Raw genomic sequence first — 19,786 nt, forward strand, 5'->3', positions numbered from 1 at the left:
AGTCACTTGTACTCCGAAGGCTGATTATGGATATCGTTTCTGCTTGATTGGTAGCACTCATACCCTATCCATTTTAAAACAAGGTTGAAGTAGCACTTGAAGCTAACTAATTACATAAAACGAATATGGGATTTGAGGCATTGCAGAAGTATCAATTAATCTTAGGTTTGCGGTAGCACCATGTGTGTGTATCTACTTGCTGTGGGTAGATTGTTCTTTTGTGAACTTGTCTTGCTTTATCAGATGCAACATCCATTTTGTAACTGTTCTATCATAGGCAAAAAAGTAACATTCAGATTGCGACGATGCAAGGGTGGGTTTGCATCAGTACTTTGAGTAAGTTCTGGACTAGAAAACAGTCATGTCTTCCAGACGTGAATGCCTTTCTCAATGACCTTTTCCACCTCCATAATCATAGTCTTGAATCTGATGATTTGACATATGAGTATGTATAGGGGATGTAGACCTCTTCTAGCAGGCGTCTTTATTAATTCTTAATGTCTACATCTGTGTCATTTCTGTCAATGTTCTCATGCTTGGGATGGACAAGTCATCCGCTGTCTACAATTTCTACCGTTCGAGTTAAAGGTAGGTTGGTTTGTAACTTATCATATACATGAACGACATGATATTTTAAGAGTGTAGATGATGGACTCCAAAGAAGAAGTTTAACTGCCATACCAACATATAAGTTTGATAATTAGTTAATCTTCGAGAGAAAGACTAGATGTTGAAGTTAATTAATTGATTTGGGTCGAGGATTTGTTTATACGGCAATTATGTGTGTCGATGTATTTGAATTGCGGTCACACCATGTGTATCTATTTGCTGCGAGGAAGCCTTTTCCTGACGCAGTTTCAAATTAAGAATAAAGTAGTTAAAAACGGAGTCTTGAAGAAGGAATGCAGATACATTCTCACTGGCGCTTCAAAATGTGGTGTCCATTATACTAACCACGTCTTTGATCTAGCATTTTCAAGATCTGAAGTCCTTTTCTTCCCAATTGGACAATGTGAAATAGTATCCTTTCCATAATTCATAATTGATTATGAGGAAATTGTGAACGATTTTGAGACGGGCACTTCGTAGGTCTCAAACGTATACATCCTCGGGCCTTGAACTTTGCTCTTGGAGGGGCACAGCAATTTCAATCTATGAGGAAAATGTCGATTTGTATTGGAACTTTGCAAAGGGCACCACAGCAAAAGGACAAAGAACTCCGGCTGGTGATGTGGGTTAATTCAAGGCCTACAATATTAACTACTGGTTTAGATGATCTTCCCTTCAAGGTAGCTCGGCAAACTCCCACAATGGGATATAAACACCAAGCTAGCAACAGCCAATCTCTCGCATACAAACATTGGTTTATTACGTCTATGATTATGAACTTTCACAAATCAAGAAACTGTGATTCTAACTAGACGACGATACTTATTTTAGTCTTTGTGAAGTCAACGGTTAGCTTGGGAGTAGGATTCGAACCCACAACATTGAGATTACAAGTCCTGTAGTCTAATCATTCATCTTTAATACCTGAGTCTGGAATGAACACGATGAGCGAAGTACAGCGAGTCCAGACTCAGTCAAGTGATACTCTCTCCTGTGAGTAATATGAGGATGTGTTAAAAATTACACGGACTCGTCCGGACGTCTTAGAAAGGTGAAAAAGTGACGGCTAAGTTTTTTATATGAATCATCATAAGGATGTTCAAATGTGGGTCTTCCGAGTTAAGAATTCTTGTAGAATTTGTATCGCTGTATGCAGAATTAGGGGATAGGAGCCAAGTTACAGATGGTTCCCAATTGCGGATTATCTGGAACTTTCACAGCAATCTGATCGGTCTACTTCGATCTTTCAATATGTGTTTTACGACTTGATATTTCTTGTATAGAAGTTGTATCGAGAGCTGTATGCAGAACCAGGGGATAGAAGCCAAGTTATGGAATGTTCCCAATTGTGGATTATCTGGAACTTTCACAGCGATCCGATCGGTCTTTACTCAACCAGGGGATATAGGAGCCAAGTTATGAAAGGTTCCTGAATGCGAATTATCTGGAACTTTCACAGCGATCCGATAGGTCTTATCAACCAGGCGATAGGAGCCAAGTTATGGAGGGTTCCCGATTGCGGATTATTTGGAACTTTCACAGCAATCTGATCGGTCTACTCAACCAGGTGATAGGAACCAAGTTATGGACGGTTCCTGAATGCGGATTCTCTGGAACTTTCACAGCGCTCTGGTCGGTCTACTCAACCAGGGGATAGGAACCAAGTTATGGACGGTTCCCGATTGCGGATCATCTTGAACTTTCAGCGATCCGATCTCGGCCTACTTCTATGTCTACTGTTGACCAAGATTGTTGATTCAGACTTTCGATCCAGACAGACGAGTCATGCATTCATCTGATTAAGTTTTGCCAAAGTTATTAAAGGACAACAGCTCAAATTCTTATTTTCTTATTTGAAAAGTTGCCGAAAACCAGTCTCTATCCAATCAAGTTTACTGTAGGTGTGAAACTGCAGTGATTTTGTTTAATAGTGAAGTGCGCCCTCAGTGTCTGTCTTACGCGTCGTCTGGCTTCTTTGTGCCGTCTTGTTAATTTTATACGAGAACTTGTCTAGTCACGACAGAGGACTTTAGTCAACGTCTCTAATGAGAAGAGACAAGATGAATGAGTAAAAGTCTTAGACCAGAAGATGAAGAATTGATGATCTTCTATTCTTGATCTTATCTCTATCGAGGTATTTGTTATCAATTTTTAACTTCCCTGAACATTAGCTCTACACGGATGCCTTGGATTAACTTCAATTCACTCGGTTGTAGTTACTAAGTAACGTTAATCAATTCAGCTTAAAGATGAAGTTTACAACCTGGTTATAAAATTATCCAATTTGGAAACTCACTGCTCGTGTTATATTACTTCAACTTGTTGTCATGTCATCATGAAAGTTACAAAACAAGTGGACACGGTTGGTAATTGTTAAGACCAGTATTCTCAATTTATTAGAGGGAGCCGTTCCTCACAATGTTTTATAAGCTGTCAACAGCTTTCAATTGCTCATTACCATTTTAGTTTATGCTAACATTTGTTTTTAGTAATCACCAGTAGTATCCAGTTTCGGGACGCATCTACGATACTTAATTTTAATTAAACTACACAATGCCAATATATAATTGTTTAACATTGTCCCATCCTCGCGGCTAAGACCATTACAGCTAGACCCCTACCCCTCAAAACTAGGGTTACATGCACCATACAACATGTATATTCATAAAACATGTACATTAAATGAAATACATGAAATAAAGTAGGGATTTAAACTAACGGAAAACCAGCATCCGATACTCATACATCGCCTGTAAACTCATTTCCAGAAACCTCATAGACTTTCCCTAGCCACTGCTTCTTGTAAACTGACTTTCTTTGTCCTTGTAACTCTAAATTCACGATGACAAGTCAACTTTAGGGTTCGTCAGTGTAGATTTGTTTAAGCATAATCAGAAGGTTAACCTAAATCCGATTTATATCTGGACTCATTTCCAACTTCCAGTCAAATCTCTCGGTTTAGATTAAGAGTAACATAAGTTACTGATTTCTAATACTGATAATGATTGTAGAGACCCGGTTCACTTTATACTAATTACCATTGATTTAAACCAGTGCAACAGTTCAAGAAAATGTCTCTCTGCAGGTTGCAACTCTGCGAATTCAAACACCCATAATTATGATAGGGTTGAGATACCAAAACTATGTTTCTTGGAGCTATGTTTCTTGATAAAGTTGATACATTCTCATAAAATTTCGACAATTTCTTATCATTTGTTGACGGCTTGTGAACTAAATGTTCGTTTTCTTATGAACAGTTACTCATTTGAAAATTACAACCCAAAAGCGACTGCTTTATTGGAGAACGTCAAAGGATCATTGGATATAAGAAAAGCCCAAACTGTCGTCACTGTATAATCATTATTACAAATTAAAAGCAAAGTATACCTTTGGTTTTTGAATCCATTCGATTGTTTCAATCCTATTTAAATGTTGATAACCAACCTGTGAAATTTCATTTCAGAAGATGGTAGCGTTTTGAGACATCCCCTAAGGCCCCCTATAGGATCAGCAGCCGCTGCGGTTTTTTTTCACGCTAAAGGAAAGTCCATAATTGAATCACGCAATTTGAAAAACGTTTCATGCAGTTACCTTATCCAGATTGAAATGTTTTTTGAATCCCTCTCTCTCTAAAAGCACCACATTCTTTAAAAGGGAATCGTTTCTCAAAATATTATACATAATCAACAGCTGCAGTGCTTTTAACAAAGTAAGTTTTTATGGTCATTGATGATTTGGAGTAATACCAAAGGTATTTATAGAGTTATATTTTATTTTTTGGTGAGTATTTTTTTTAAATGGGGCAAAACCTGCGTGTATGCGGTCAGCTGTTTCAATAATTATAAAACTACAATTGATTTGGGCTATTTTTACACCACGTGTATCTGCATGCCACATTGAGCAAGTTGGCAACCTACCCAGGCGAGCAGACAAAAGATATTCTGAAATAGAGGCAACATTATCTCATTATCGGTACACTCACATGATTAATATCAGCATCTGGTGGCCATCTTTTGTTCCAATGACTAAACTTCCTGCGCACAAGACGAGTATTGATCTGGTGACGTCATGTGGACTAGACGCAACAAGGGGTCTACCATAGTCAATGGCATTGCGGTCGTAAAACACTGAGAGATATTATATCATTTTTAATAATTTAGTTGGGCCGTAGTCTCCACATGCAGTCGTTTCCTGTGGACCAGCTGGTCTCGAGCCGCCGCTCTCACCACAAATTAAAGGGAATGAATTGGTGACAATGTTATAGCAAAATGTTTCTTGACTATCGTTGGATTAGTAGGATTTTAAACTGTGCATGGTGGAAATACGATAGTATAAAATATAGTTTGTTTTTGGTGTTTTTCTTTGGTGAAACCAACGGTTCTTTTCAGAACCACCTCAACTCATTAGAGACTATCATTACATGGTGTGACCGCAAACCTTACTCTATTGTTGAATTGCTTTGGCAGAGGAAGTTGCTCAAACGTTTCTTTGAAATCAAAAGGGATTTGTCTTACACAACCACCACGAAAAAGGTGGTTAAATAACAGTTTAAAGAAAATTTTGAACATAAATCATTGTTTTCTGTCCCTGCCCCCGCCTCGGTTAGACCCATCTTTTCTATTGTCGCATGTAATTATTTATCCCCCAACCCCATCTTTCGGTCTTCTCTTTTTTCCCTTTCCAACGCTTTGCATCATCTATATTAATGTCCTGTTTATTATTTATTTTGTATTATTCTGGATATTGCTTGTTTTTATGTCCATTGGTTCCGGTCCGTAGCTCAGGTCAAGATCGTTCCCTGTTCCACTCCAGTGAGAAAGTTTATCAAAAGGACCGCAGTTTATACACAAGGGGATGAATAATAAAAGGTATGAGTTTGTAAGGAGTTGGTCGGGGTGCATTTAAGATATTGCCCAATTGGGAACACGATCAGAATGTGTTGATTGGAAAATCTCCCGAAATGACCATTCTTAAATGGGCCATCATCGATTGTGTCATATTTTAAGCACTGCTTTTTTTTAACATCAAGCTTTTGATTTTATGGAATCAAGCAGACGCCCTTTAAAGGCAGTGGACACTATTGGTAATTACTAAAAATAATGATTAGCATAAAACCTTTCTTGGTGACGAGTAATGGGGAGAGGTTGATGGTAAAAAACATTGTGAGAAACGGCTCCCTCTGAAGGGCCATAGTTTTCGAGAAAGAAGTCATTTTCCACGAATGTGATTTCGATACCTCAGATTTAGAACTTGAGGTCTCGAAATCAACCGTCTAAACGCACACAACTTAGTGCGACATGGGTGGTTTTTTTTTCTTTCATTATTATCTCGCAAGTTCGAAGACCGATTGAGCTCAAATTTTCACAGGTTTGTTATTTTATGCATATGTCGAGATACACCAACTGGGCAGGCATAGTCTTTGACAATTACCAATAGTGTCCAATGCCTTTAAGTAAGTAGACAATAATATCAATTTTAGGTTTATAGCACAGATATGTCATGCAGACGATAACACTAAAAAGGCAGTAGGGACTACCTCGTCACAAAGTAGTCCAATCCTATTATCATTTTTTTTTATCTGGGTCCTTATTTCATAGAGTAAACTAAGTACAACAACACAACTTTCTTACAACAAATTTACCAGCCAAAATACCATGTCACATGTTATAGCTCCATGCTGATACACTGTCCTTTTTAGCTTTATACTACGGCTATTTTGTTAACGATATATTCATCACTTTTGTTCTTTTTTTCTTTTTTAGAGCTATGCAATTGGGTTCTTTTTCTATCAAAATTATCTCGCATTTAAAGAATCACTTTTCCTCCAGGACGCAACATCTAAAAAAATATATTTAACCTACTTTACCCACAGGCAATAATTATATCCAACGTTTAATTTTCAGATCCTGTTGTTACAAGCTACTAATTATTATCAATGCCATTTAAAAACCCTTCTTCGTAGAGAGTAGATCTGTCAAACATTGTAAATTAACATCTTTGTACAAACCAATAATGATCTGAACTGATCTAGAATGGCATTAATTTCCGTCTTAATTAAGGAGACTCCCAAAGTTTGCAGAAGTTGTAGTATTGGGTCTTTGACTTAACAGGGGGTTGCATTTGTCGTGGATGGCTCTTTTCGAAATCAAGGTTCCAGCTTGTATACGTTTAGCTGTTGCAAACTGTTTACCAACCTAAAACTTTTTAAAAAGATCTTTTGTATAAATGCAAACATTGGCCTGACTAATTCGACCATTATAGCAGGGTCTTTCTCCCAGGCTTAAAAGAAAGGCTATGCTATAAGGGTACAAAAAAAATAATTAGTCCAAAATATAACGGGAATTCCAGAGTACACAAATGGTAACCCAATGTGCGAGACTGTTAATGATATGTCTACATTATTCCATGACTTTATGAATATTCATAAGTGTCTGATCTCTCATTGGTCGTGGTATAATGATTAATAATCCGAGACACCGTCCTTACCACGGCGACACCGTCGTTTCTGGTGGCTAACCATGAACAATAAGGATTGGGTTTACTTGTCCAGCCATATAGCAATAATCGCTATAATCAGTCAACCAACAATAGAGCTGGATACGTGTGTTTTGTGGTAGTGTGTGCAGACCGCAGAGAGTTGGGTAGTTGCGAAACACAGAATGGATGCTCTGCAATCTTCAGCAGTGTTTGTCTCTGTGCGTTTTGTTGAATGCATGCTTTTGTTTCTTCTTCTTGCATTGGCATAACCATAAGATAAACCATAAAGCTTTACCTTGCTTGCTTTATATTATACTGAAGGTAAATTTAGTGGATTGCGAAAAACGATACTCGTTTTGAATCGTTCAATTTATTTTAAGTGTTATTGATCGTGCTGCAGTCTACAGCAGCGTTTGTGTGTGCGTGTTCACAATTTATTTTGTCGACTGCTTGCTTTTGTTTCTTCTTGCGAAACTTAGTAACTATAAACTGAAGGTATATCAAAGACATTGGACACTTTCGGTAAACACTGTATTGTCCAAAGGCCCACACTTCGTGTATCACAACTTATATATATATATGTATATTTTTTTTTAACTGTGAAAATTTAGGCTCAATCGGTCATCGGAGTCGGGAGAAAATAACGGGAAAACCCACCCTTGTTTCCGCACGTTTCGCCGTGTCATGACATGTGTTTAAAAAATCCGTAAGTCTCGATATCGAGAATTGATATTGTTTTAATATTTTCTCAAAAAGTAAATCATTTCATGGAACAATATTTCAAGAGAAGTCTTTCACCATTACCTTCTGTAAACCCTGTAAATTATTTGTAAATCTGTACCTAAAGTATCCAATGGCTTTAACTGGATTGTAGAAAAGGATATTTTAATTGTTTTCAGTTAAACGCATTTAGTGTTGTGTTCTGCACTTATCAACGGGGTTTGTCTCTGGGCGTATTCACCAGTTATTTTGTCCATTGCATGTTTTTGTTCTTCTTGCAAAACTTTCACTCCGGGCGGACCCGGGTTAGTCTTATTCCTAATAAGAGCACGCCTCCCGTAAGGTCGGCGCTTGATTGCATGTATTAGCTCTAGAATTACCACAGTTATCCATGTAAGGGGTTGCGCAAAGATACTCAATTTAATTAAGTTATATAAATTTAGTGTTATGACCAGCGGAAAAGACATGTACACGTTCACTATACATGTAAATTATAAACATTCTACTAAAACATAAAAAAAAAAACATTTTGTAAAAATAAAGCACGAATTTATTTATCTAAGATGTACAATAGAAACAGCAGAGTGAAAAACAAGGACTAATTGTTCTTTGAAACGCCAGAAAGAAATAGTTAAGACTTTTTTTGATGCAAAATCAGTTAAAATAAGAAACCAAATGGTCAAAATAACATAAGATTGCGTTAAAACATACACCTCCTTTGTCTTATTTTCCATATGGTCTTACATTTGCATTTTCAGTGAGACGTTTTGACAGCGTTTTCATCTTCAATATACTCTCCGAATCAACAGTAAATAGATCATTTCTGCCCGCACAATGGGGAAAGAGTGCTATAAATAGAGTACAATCACAGTAATAAAAAGCTGTATAATAATCTTTATGCATTTCCCAGTCATGTAGGCTCCATCTATAATTTGCATCTGGCGTCTAAAATCCTGGTGTAATTTATAATCATCCAAATTAAAAGTTCATTTTTTTTTCAATCAGGACGAATTGAATGGACGGTTCTAGAGCTGGTTTTTGTCAATTGGAACATTTCAATTAGTTTATCAATGGAGGAAGAAGCAATGACATGCTAAAACTTCAACTAAAGTACGCCGCATTAATGAAGGATATGTACTTGAAGGTAGAAACTATGGAATGGCATTTAACTTTTTAGTTAAACAAGAAAATAATGAGAAAACAACAAGTATTTTAACAATTGTTCGTTTCCCGTGCAAATTTAGAAGAAAAGCTGAGCATTTTCGCAATTTCTCAATACTCACGAGATACTTACACCATTCTTGTTTCTTGAGTGTTTTTATATGTGTATTCTTTCTTAACATTCAGTGTACCATTGCCATAGGTTTACTCTCGAATCGGAATTGAAGTTTAGTAACATGAACTCCCTGCCGTAACAACCGGGATAAAACAACGTTATATACTTGAAGGCACCCGTCACCAATATCTAATTATCTAGTTAATTTAAAAACACAGAGAGAATTCAGGGAATTTTCAAATTTGTTTTGGGCCTACTTGATGGTCATCCGTTTGTGTGAAGCACTTGACCGCCTCTTTAGGTGGGTTCTAAGCGATATAAGATATTTATATACTGCAATAGTTTCTTTACCTTTTGAAGCGAATCAATTCTCTATTAGTTTTCTATTTCCAGACCTCATGACTAATTAAATGATCTGGCCATGTCGCCAGTGAAGTTCATCAGCCTGCGACGCATTGCCTAATGAGTTCCATAAAGACAACCAATGTCAACATTTATTGTTTTTCACAAATTAATTACCCTATCGTACGGGAGGAGGGTTTCAAAATACTGAATGGTTGGTTATGGTTACAAGCGAGAGGCCGGAGCAATGTATACCCGGAGTTTCCCAAACACCGTAGTTGAGCCAACGAACGGCGCCTGTACGGCGCCACTGCATCCACGCTGATAATTACGTCCCGACCGGCCGTTAAAGCACGCCTTGTTGCCCCGCCCATCTCATTTCGTAGTCTGCTCAAATTGCTGGATACACGACTCCACGGCCGTTTGATAACAAATGAGCATGGCTTATGCTGGATCACTGCATTCACAGTTCACTTTAGATGCACGTACAGCTCATGTGTATTACAATACTGTATGCCCAACGTGTGTGTATCATCATTGTACATGTGCACATTGATTCTATGCTACATGGAACTACTGCTACAATTCAGTATCACAACATTGTTCAGATTGTCAGTTATGATTCTGATGAGTGATGTTGTGTAGCTTGTGCTTCTACCACACAAGTACCATGAAAAATACTATGTTTTGCAGCTTTTCGTTGGATCAGCATAGCAAGTAATCCTGTGGAGTTAACTACTACTTCAACTACACATGGTACATGTACGCGGTGAGCTTGCGGCGTTTATAACGCACACAGTGAGCTGGGAATTTGTAACTGTATCGCGCACTTGTTTACCTAGCTAAACATCGACAATATGGCTAAGGATATGAACACGCTACGGGCGGTCTACACTGTGTTCCTCTACACATGTTCCTTCCTTTGTACCATTCGTGTTGTCTGTGGTAAGTTTATACCAACTCTTTCAATTTTGTATTTATATGTATTAATTTTTTCATCATTTGAAAAGTTTCATTTGCAGTCATTAATTCTTGTGATTTCAACCCATTCATTGACTGTCACGTCCGTACAGATATAACGAAATGTGTGTGTTGCGTGTTTGTAAAAAGTTTTCCTCGTGCCAAATTCATGGAGCTAAAGTAAAATAATCGAAAAGTAGGCCTAATTAAAGTGTTTTCTTTAGGAACAATGTGGGTTAACTGCTGAGTGAAACTGACACTGTTTGTGTCATTAAAGGGAGTGTTCGTTATATGTGCGCCGTAGGCCTAAAGTAATCCAAAAGTAAACTTGAAACAATTTCAGCGCACCGATTTGATTTATATATGTGATGTCGCATGTTCAGATGGTCGTGACTCTTAGTCAGTTGTAGGCCTACAGCTTTTACATATCCATCTCGGTGACATTTATTCTAAAATGTTTCATTCTAAAATGTTTGACAAGAGTTGTGGCGGTCCAATTTAACATAATTTAATTAATGAGTTTTAAAATGTTCACTTCTTTCGCTATAAATCTAAAGTCAAGGTAATTACGAAGAATTTGAAACATTCAACTCGTCTCTTTGGACCACCAACGTGACCATGGAGGTGCTGTTGTAAAACCATGGAGGTACCCCCTCGCATCCATCATCAACACACCACCTTCTACCCAGCCGTCACTTCAAGATTTAGCAGTGTCTAAAACAAGAGCCAGAAGAAACAATTGAAATGATTGTAGACCCAGTAACTGGGGCTATGTACTAGTTTTAAACAATTTTGACAACATCTTCGTACTAAAATGTAAAAGGTAAAAGCTGATACAAACGAGTACATAAAGCCCCAGTTCCTTCGTCTAAATTGATTGTAGTTTTAATTTTATCAACGTTCATTGATAAATGCCTTCCCTCCGTGCCGCGCCTGCATGCATTTAATATTTAAGATAAGTTATGAAGCTGCCTCCTGAGCTTCCGAAATAACGTTTACTCACTCCAATCCATGTGAATAATTGTTTGTACACCAACTTGACAAGTGTTAAAACTACATGTCTTGAACGTCGTGAGAGGTCTTAGTAATTAATGATGTATCGGCGCTGCTGTTGTTTTTCTGTGCGGTATCATCGCTGGCTTTATGTCCCTGTCAAGTGCCTGTCCGTATTTAAAGACATTCCAAAGGAGTCATGGTCAATTTTAGTTGACCATGGCAGGATTGGACTATGGTGGGATTGACCATGTCAACTTTATTTATTGGTTTATCACATCAATCAACGTATGGCAGAAACAAATAGTGATTGATACGAGATAAAGGAAATAATTTTTGAAATCTGAAACTTCTTTCCTTTTTTGTTCTTGACTCGGTAGTAGCAGTGATTAAGATTGCTTTTCTGTGAGTCTTTGTCTTCACAATCAGAACAAATGAAACGAAACGCTCTTCACACGAAAGTTGTACATAATTTTATACAGAAGCCAAGTCTATTTTTTTTTCACCAGTGTTTGGCTGCAACTTTCCCACTTCTTGCATGATGTTTCTTCTCATGATACTCTCAGTATTTACACAATGTCTTCTCATGATTTCTTAAGAAAGTGACAATTCTTTGACCCTGAGCCTCTACCCCTTCCAGTGCTGGTAGTAATATTTACAATTGTTCTGACCGGTAGTGACAGATATAATGGATGGATTTCCAAGTTGTCATCGAGGAATTCGAGCAAAGAGCAAGAGCGGGATCATATTCCACATCGACAGCTTCCATGAATCAAAATTGACCCAAAAATATTACTCTACTGTTTACATTCCAACGTTGACACTTTGCAAGAAACACCAGTCTCAAGTTCGGTTTTCAGTCTTGGTATCGTACTCAATGGTCTCCACTACAATCCACTGCTTTTCACGTAGTGTTTTGCGAGTTCTGAGTTAAACCCAATTTGTCATGCCCGGATCTTGAAGATTGAACAAGTTTTGAAATACTCATTTTGTTGGTTACAATAAGTATCAAAAACCGTTGCACCCCACCTCTGCACTCATTCTGTACATCTAAATCACGCTGGTTATAAACATTTAGACTTGCTCAACAGCCATATTGAGAATGTCTTCGCTGAAAGTCAAGGCAAGTTGAGCAGGACCCGAGCTCGTTAGAATGAATTCTTTCTACATGTATTGTGTGTTCCCGGTTGGTAGAGTAGCTGTTTCGATAAGCCATGCAACAAGGTCTTGTCTTTTGATGGGGTCAATCTATAGAATCTACGGGTAGCTCTACGACCCGTAACCGGCATGGTACACTGCCTATCGTCTCGGTACCTACACCCTGAGCCCGGCTGGAGCCGCTGAGCTTCGGCAGTTAAATGGGCAGCACAATACATCATCGGCTTTAGCATGACGAGAAGAATACATAGCCTCTTTACCCATCCATGGATAATGGCACAGAGTACACAATTCTTAGTGAATTAATCGACTTTTGTACTCACTACTTGCACTAATGCCCGGCGGCCGCCAGACCCTTCCAAAAGCACATTGATTTTTTCCCCCTCCCTCACTCCATGCTGTTGTTGATTTTGCTTTGAGATTTACTGAGGGAAGGTAGAGACTTATTAAGGACTTTCTTAAGCCGTATTCTTGCGGAGTTTGCTATCACTATGTTGATAAATAGAGGACACATGGTCCAGTAGGGCAAGTCATGAATGCGAGTTTTTTTGTCACTGATTATCGGTTGACAGACGAAGTTGGTCGCAGAGAAGAACAACTCGAGCAAGTAGACCTCTAGTTGGCAGGGGTGAGATTTTTCAAACTTTTATCTGAATTGAGACTTTTTTTAAGTCGGCCTAGCTAAGAAAATCAGCCATTATATCTGCTTTAATATGAAGAAATCCTACTTACTGATAAGCTCACTCCTTGGATCTTCTCGAGTGATGAGGACACCGTTCCTTTGTTGACATGTTAGCTTTATTTTAGTTGGACTTAGCTTGTGGAGAAAGGTTTCATGTTTTATTGAAAATAAAAAGATTGGTTCGGAGGATTTATCATCTACATGTAGTCTTCCTCATGGTACTGTAGATGTCCCTGTAGCCATGTTGCTTAATAGTCTTATATTCCAAATTTTCAATTTGTATATCAAGCACACAGGCTCTTAATGGGCACCTAGCATTTTGAAAACAGCTACATGTAAATTGTCGCCAAGTTGGTCCCATCAGATTTGTGAACGTGTATACACACAAGTATGTGATCTTTGGAACCATGAACTGTTGTCACTATATTGTACCCAAAGCTACGTTCACGAATCCATTAAGTCCAGGATAATAGACTTTATGAGCAATTTAATGAAGTCGCACGAGCCTATTTTATTGGTTTTGTTTACTCATTCTCCATTTGCGTTGTTGTTGCAATGAACACAACAATAACATATTGAAACAATATTTATATAGAGGAAGGGTTTGAAGTGGTTGGTACTGCCGTGAAAAATAAAAACTTCGGAAAGTTTCTTTTGGGTGTATATTTTAAGGACCTTGGACTATAAGCCCCTGTTTTAAATTTCCTAAGTTGACTGGAGTAGACTCAAGGTTTTACAGATTGTAAAATGCGCTCAGCAGACGTTTTGGTCATAAATCCGTCAGTCCTTGCACAGACATTTATTATGGAACGAGGTCATAAAACGCATATCAAAATTAACTTATGTAAAGTCAAGCTTTGACTTCTCAAATCCATGTATGAATGGGGTTAGTCTACCTCAGTCCATGAATCTTTGCTCATTTTCAAGATGATTCTGAAGAGGTCTTGAAGAGGTCTTAAAGCCTCAGGGCTCTATGATTTGAGGAAGAATTTCTCCTTCGGATAATTGTGTTGAAGTCAACTTCTTTTGGTCTGATGCAGTGATTTATATCTGAGGCCGTAGGGCTCTTAATATACCATTGGCAATGTCGAATACATAATTTATAAAAGTTTTACGTAACTCGTGCTTATTGAGTCAGTGAGGCTTTAAATATATGTCTTGCATCCATCTCTCGGTGTCCACTCACTACTATTTAAATGTGGTGATTTATTCTGTTATTCCCAGCAAATTCTGAAATACCACATTGAAAAAAGTTAATATAATTTCTGCTCACACCGAATCTATAGTAGAAAAAGTAAATTTAATCGAGCGAGTTGAGTCCGGTGGGTTTTTTTAACGGAAGCTTCTTTTCTCACTTTTTTCTTCGCAAAAAATGTATTGCGATTAACATCAGTTCTATATTATATATTTAAACGACCACGTGGTCCGTTCTCGTATGGTTCTACGTTTCACATAATCCGACTTAAAACCTTTGATAATGACGTGCGACCCCATGGTCCTTTACAAGGAGTATCATTCCAAACATGATCATAATGATTCCATTGTTGGAATAAGAATCAGGACAAAAATCCGCCCAATCACCTTGAATATTTTCTCCACAGTCTGAGATTCGCATTCTTGTATGACTTCTTGGTTGTCATGAAACACCGGCGGCTGTAGGAGACTTCGTATCGTGTGTCAGCCCTTTCCACAAACTGATGTTCATTTAGTCTTGATGAAATCTAATCAGTGTGAATATCTCTCATGATTAGTTTGATATCTGTTTGGTGTAGACGCAAAAAAAAGCTCGGTTCAGAGGAATTTTATTTTAGAAATCAGGCCTGATCACGGAGACAATAAAGGCGATTGCCTTGGTGCTCTAGATATTTACAATTTCCTCATAGGGTGCCTTTTACTAAGGGGAAAATGTCTTGGTGCCCTTGCCCTTTCAATAACGAAGCATACAGGCCTTGGGAAAGGTCGCCATCTTCTTTCTGTTTGTATTTTGATGGTGGTTTTTAAGATGAAATTGATTCAAGTTTTATTTTTGAATGAAGCAAGTTGGCTCTCGGAGGGGTCAACTTTATTTATCATTAATATTCAGTTGCCTCTGCTCCATTTTCTAGTACATGGCGTCGTATAAGATTACTTAGCCTGTGTCTTTATAAAGATGTGAAGACAGCTTTAATATGAACGAAATATCAGGCAAAACCATTTCAATTCCATGAGCAGCGGCTTAAAGGAAAAACAACCTAATAATTATAATAATTTTTAGATTAGTGAGAAGCCTGCCACCACGTGGCGCCTTGAGTTCTGTAAATACAATCAAATGCACTAAACCGTCTGAAAGGAAATGTTAGAGAGTGCCAAGACAAACTTTGCATTGGTTATAGACGACATTGGGGCACCAGTTTGCTCAAAGTCCGGTCTGTCAATTTCCAGCTTTATTACTTCACTTATTATTAAAGGAAACTGGTTTTTTTTTATATGATGGCAAAGTAGATATAGACTGATTAGCACCTCTGGATTTTGGACAACAATGTTATTGAGTTTAAGGGGTATTTTTGAAAGCCAAAAATCTGTGTAAGTTAATCACTCATGTGCAAAATATGCAAAGTATGCTATTTCAACATTTTATTTGAATCAAGTTATTTAAATATGAAACACGAGGATATGGAGCATTACTTTCATTTATTTATTTCTCCTGAGGTGGTTTTATTTTTGCTCATTTTTTGAGAATTGGATGATGATTTACAGTAGGCCTACATAATTGATACTTTTATTAAGATTGATGATCCAATATTCTCTTCTAAATTCAATAATAAATACACATCATCTTTAATAGATATGCACTTCAGATGCAATGCACTTTTTATAATCATGAACTTCCAGTTTAACAAAATAATTAACTGGCCGTTAAAACAACTGCATTAAGGATTAAAGGGGACGATTATCATTAAAATGTTGTTTTTTGTAGAATGTTTTATGACACTTGAATTCATTAATGAACCAACGGCCTTTTCTAAATCTCGGTTTGGTGGTTCCGGCTTTGGCTCTGTCATATTATATTGTGGAGCTGTATGCATCTGCATGGCGTTCCGAACATCAAACCGATACCTGGAGCCGGAGCAGAGCCTAAGCCGAGGTTTGGGGAAAAACTATATAATTAAAAGGAAAAATAGTCATGTCTCTTTTTATGGTGGGAATTATTAGCTATGGTAGACAAAATATACTGTAATTGACAGTCTTTCGTCGGATATTAATACATCATTTGTAAGTAAGCCTATATATTATATATAGTAAAACAAATTAAGGACAAACAATTGTGAACTCAGTGAATGATTGAAATATTGTCTTGATCGTGTGCACTCGTCTTATGGTATTTAAATCACACTGCGATACATGATATAGAAATATATATTGTATTACTCATTCTAACCGTTCAGGTTGAATTACAAATGAAATATACCTAAGAATAAGACTGGAACAATGGTATCAAATTCTCAAAGAGCCAACCATGACATCGTCAAGTGGTTAAACTTGTCCTATGGCGTGGTGTCTTTGAATTCTATTATATCAGTGGCTACAATTACAGGTGGTAATAGCGACTAGATATAGCCGCGGTATATTGGACCAAATTCACCGTCGGATATTACAAGGTCTTTACCGCTTGGTTCTGAGGGTAGCTGTGCCTACATCCCGGTCTGACCTTGGTTGTGAACAATACCCATCGGTTCGATGCTAGAATACTAATCTACTACTGTTACTATTCCATTCTAACAGCTTCTCAGTCATCCTATCATGCGGAATAACTAGTAGACAATTGAGCTGAGCGATACAAAAGAGCCACAAGGAATAGGCATTGGGGTTTTGTCGTTGCCTCCTGTGTACATGCTGTATTTTCAGGGCTTTCTAATGGCGGTGTCAAAAACGATGTACTTGAACTTCACTGACAATCATCTGCGTGTTGTGCTATTGTAATTTGAGCGACACCGTTAAGTACTGTACAGGAATTGTGCTGTTATGACGAGGAATGGCTAAAATACATGCTATATATATATTCTTAGTTTTGGATTTAAGGAGCTTTTAAACCAGGAATGAGATGTTCTTTGTATAGTTTTAGAGTGATGCGGGAAATGAAGCATAATTATGTGTTTCCTGCTTGTAATGCTACCTTTTGGTCTGTATCAATCGGCCATGTTAGGGTCGATGACATGTCTTGCCTATAAATGCACGTAGACATGTTTAATATCATAGTGAATATGTGGGTATGCCGTTTGGAAACATGCAAAAGGTCACTGCTGTTGTCCCTTTAATTAAAACAAAAAACAACAACAACAACTTAATGGTCTGGCGTGTCGACCCTAGCGGGGTCTTTCTCAAAGCCTGCAAAAAAGACTCTGTTGGTCGAAACGTCTGGCCATCAACCATTTTTTGCATTTATACCATAGAACCTTTTGGTTGACAAGCAGTTTGCAACAGCTAATTTTATCCCTTGAAATAACATTGATGTTTTAACTCAATGTATGACTACCATGCAATGTTTTAGCAAGGATTTGGTAAAAAGAGTCCGACATTTGCTTAAAAAAAACCACACAGATTTTCCAAATTGGGCACTTACACGTATACAATACATTTACATGTAGATGACAGCTAAAACAGGGTGTCCAAAAACACAGACACCCAGGTTAACACTATGTTAGTACAAACATTGAAATTGAAAATACACATATACAGTAGTGAAATAAATACTCGTTCATTTGAATGGTTCTATTGACTATTGACATCATCGAGGAATAACATAAATTGGTAAAAACACATTTTGTTTAAAATGAGAGACAGCTGTCACATTACCAAGAATTTCAGAGCCAGGTTTTTATTTCTGATATCTATTTATTGTAATTGCTTTGATTAAATCAATTATTATCTCCTGCCTGCGTCACGAAGCTTTAGTTATCACTGATCACCAAGTTTCTAATCAAGACTCAGAGGTATTACAATAGTGTAATGATTTAGTTCAATATTGAATCCTCATATTAAGATAAAATGTTGGCTCAACCTTTATCAACTTGGTGTCTCTGGTGACGTCTGGCCTAATCATTGTAAATACCCAACCGGGAACCACGATTACACTGACTTCGCGAATAACAAGTGGAAACATTGTACAGTCATCGCCAAGATGAGAATATTACCAAAATATTCATAACCATTTAAGATACTGACCAAAGTGTCTTGAAAAAAATATTTAAAACATCTCCTTCAAGCTCGCTTCAAACAATGTAAACCTTAAGGTAAATTCATGTAAATAGGTTTAACAAAAGGCCTGTATGATCAAACAACATAAAGATATCTTTAAAAAACAATTTTGATTTTGAGTTTTGTTGTTGTAATATGAACTAAAAAATACTGATTTTGTTGTTGAGTTTAGTTTTTTAAGCCAGTAATATGACTTCGAGCATAGTCAGCATAGAGTAAGGAACCCAAGTGATATACATCGCAGTTCTTGACTGCTGGTTTCTATCACCATCTTAGTGTGTTTTTTATTCTTCAATCTTGGAGCAAGCAGTCAGAGTGAAATGCTGATCTTAGCCGATATAGTATACAGTTGTTGATGTGTCATTGGCCCTAGGCAGGATTGGTACCGCATGACTACACAGTAGATGTGTGCCGTTTATTTTGTGATGTGACAGTCGGTCAGTGATGGCTGCTTTGGTGTAACTAAAGGGGCTCAGACTAGTACATTATACCGTTAAATATTGATCGAAAAACAAGTGTGTTTTGTCTCAAATCGGCTGGTATTTATTAAAAGATTGTTAATACATGGTTGTTTATGCACAAGTTTATGCTACATTTGTTTGTTCTGTTATGTGACGATCGATTGTGACGGCTTCAGTTCAGACGATGCTCAGACTATTTTATGTACATGGAATCCGTTAGATTGTAAAAAAAACCTGTTTTTATCCCATGTATTTATATCAAGGTTGTTGTTAAATGTTTGTTTGTGCTTATGCCAATTACGAAGACAACATTTCTCGAACCATGAGCTTGGTTGTGCCTAATAAAACACCTTGTATACAGTGTAGAATCACGAGGTTGATCACGTGTCTTTCAAGATCTCCACGCATGTAAGGCCCCGTTGCATTGATTGAAATACTAAGTGTTTTTCTCAATTCTCAAATCGTCTGGCATTTATTACACGATTGTTGACATGTATGTTTGTGCATAAGTTATGCTAATCACGAAGAAAACATGTCCATATCCGAGCTTAGCTGTGCCTAATTTAGTAATAAAGCACCCTATTGGTAAGTAGGAACATGCGTTAGGTCACGTGTCCTTCGAAATCTCCTACGAAATCCTAATGGATTCTGGTCAATGAGAAATAAAAACCAAATTCCCGCGTTTTGGTTTCGGAGGTCGTCTGAAATTGCTCATCGACTATCAATATTACAGAACGTATTCCACTCGCTATTCAGTTATTATGGTCGATTTCATTAGTCAAGCAGACGACATGGAGACGACATCATGTTACCATGGTTACGGTATAAGTCATATTGAATGCTCAGCTGTGAATACCGTCTTAATGAGCCAGA

The 19,786-nt window shown here is 37.5% G+C and overlaps 1 protein-coding gene across 1 annotated transcript in view; it reads left to right on the forward strand.

Moving 5' to 3' along the window:
• The first annotated feature begins 9,856 nt into the window (after positions 1 to 9,856).
• LOC139949079 (BMP and activin membrane-bound inhibitor homolog) overlaps positions 9,857 to 19,786 on the forward strand; it is a 43,028-nt gene continuing 33,098 nt past the window's right edge. Inside the window, exon 1 of the mRNA XM_071947483.1 lies at positions 9,857 to 10,369. Coding sequence (XP_071803584.1) covers positions 10,282 to 10,369 — 88 coding nt within the window. The 5' untranslated portion in view covers positions 9,857 to 10,281. The remainder of the gene's footprint in view (positions 10,370 to 19,786) is intronic.

This window comes from Asterias amurensis, chromosome 16 (assembly GCF_032118995.1).
Source record: "Asterias amurensis chromosome 16, ASM3211899v1".
NCBI lineage: Eukaryota > Metazoa > Echinodermata > Asteroidea > Forcipulatida > Asteriidae > Asterias > Asterias amurensis.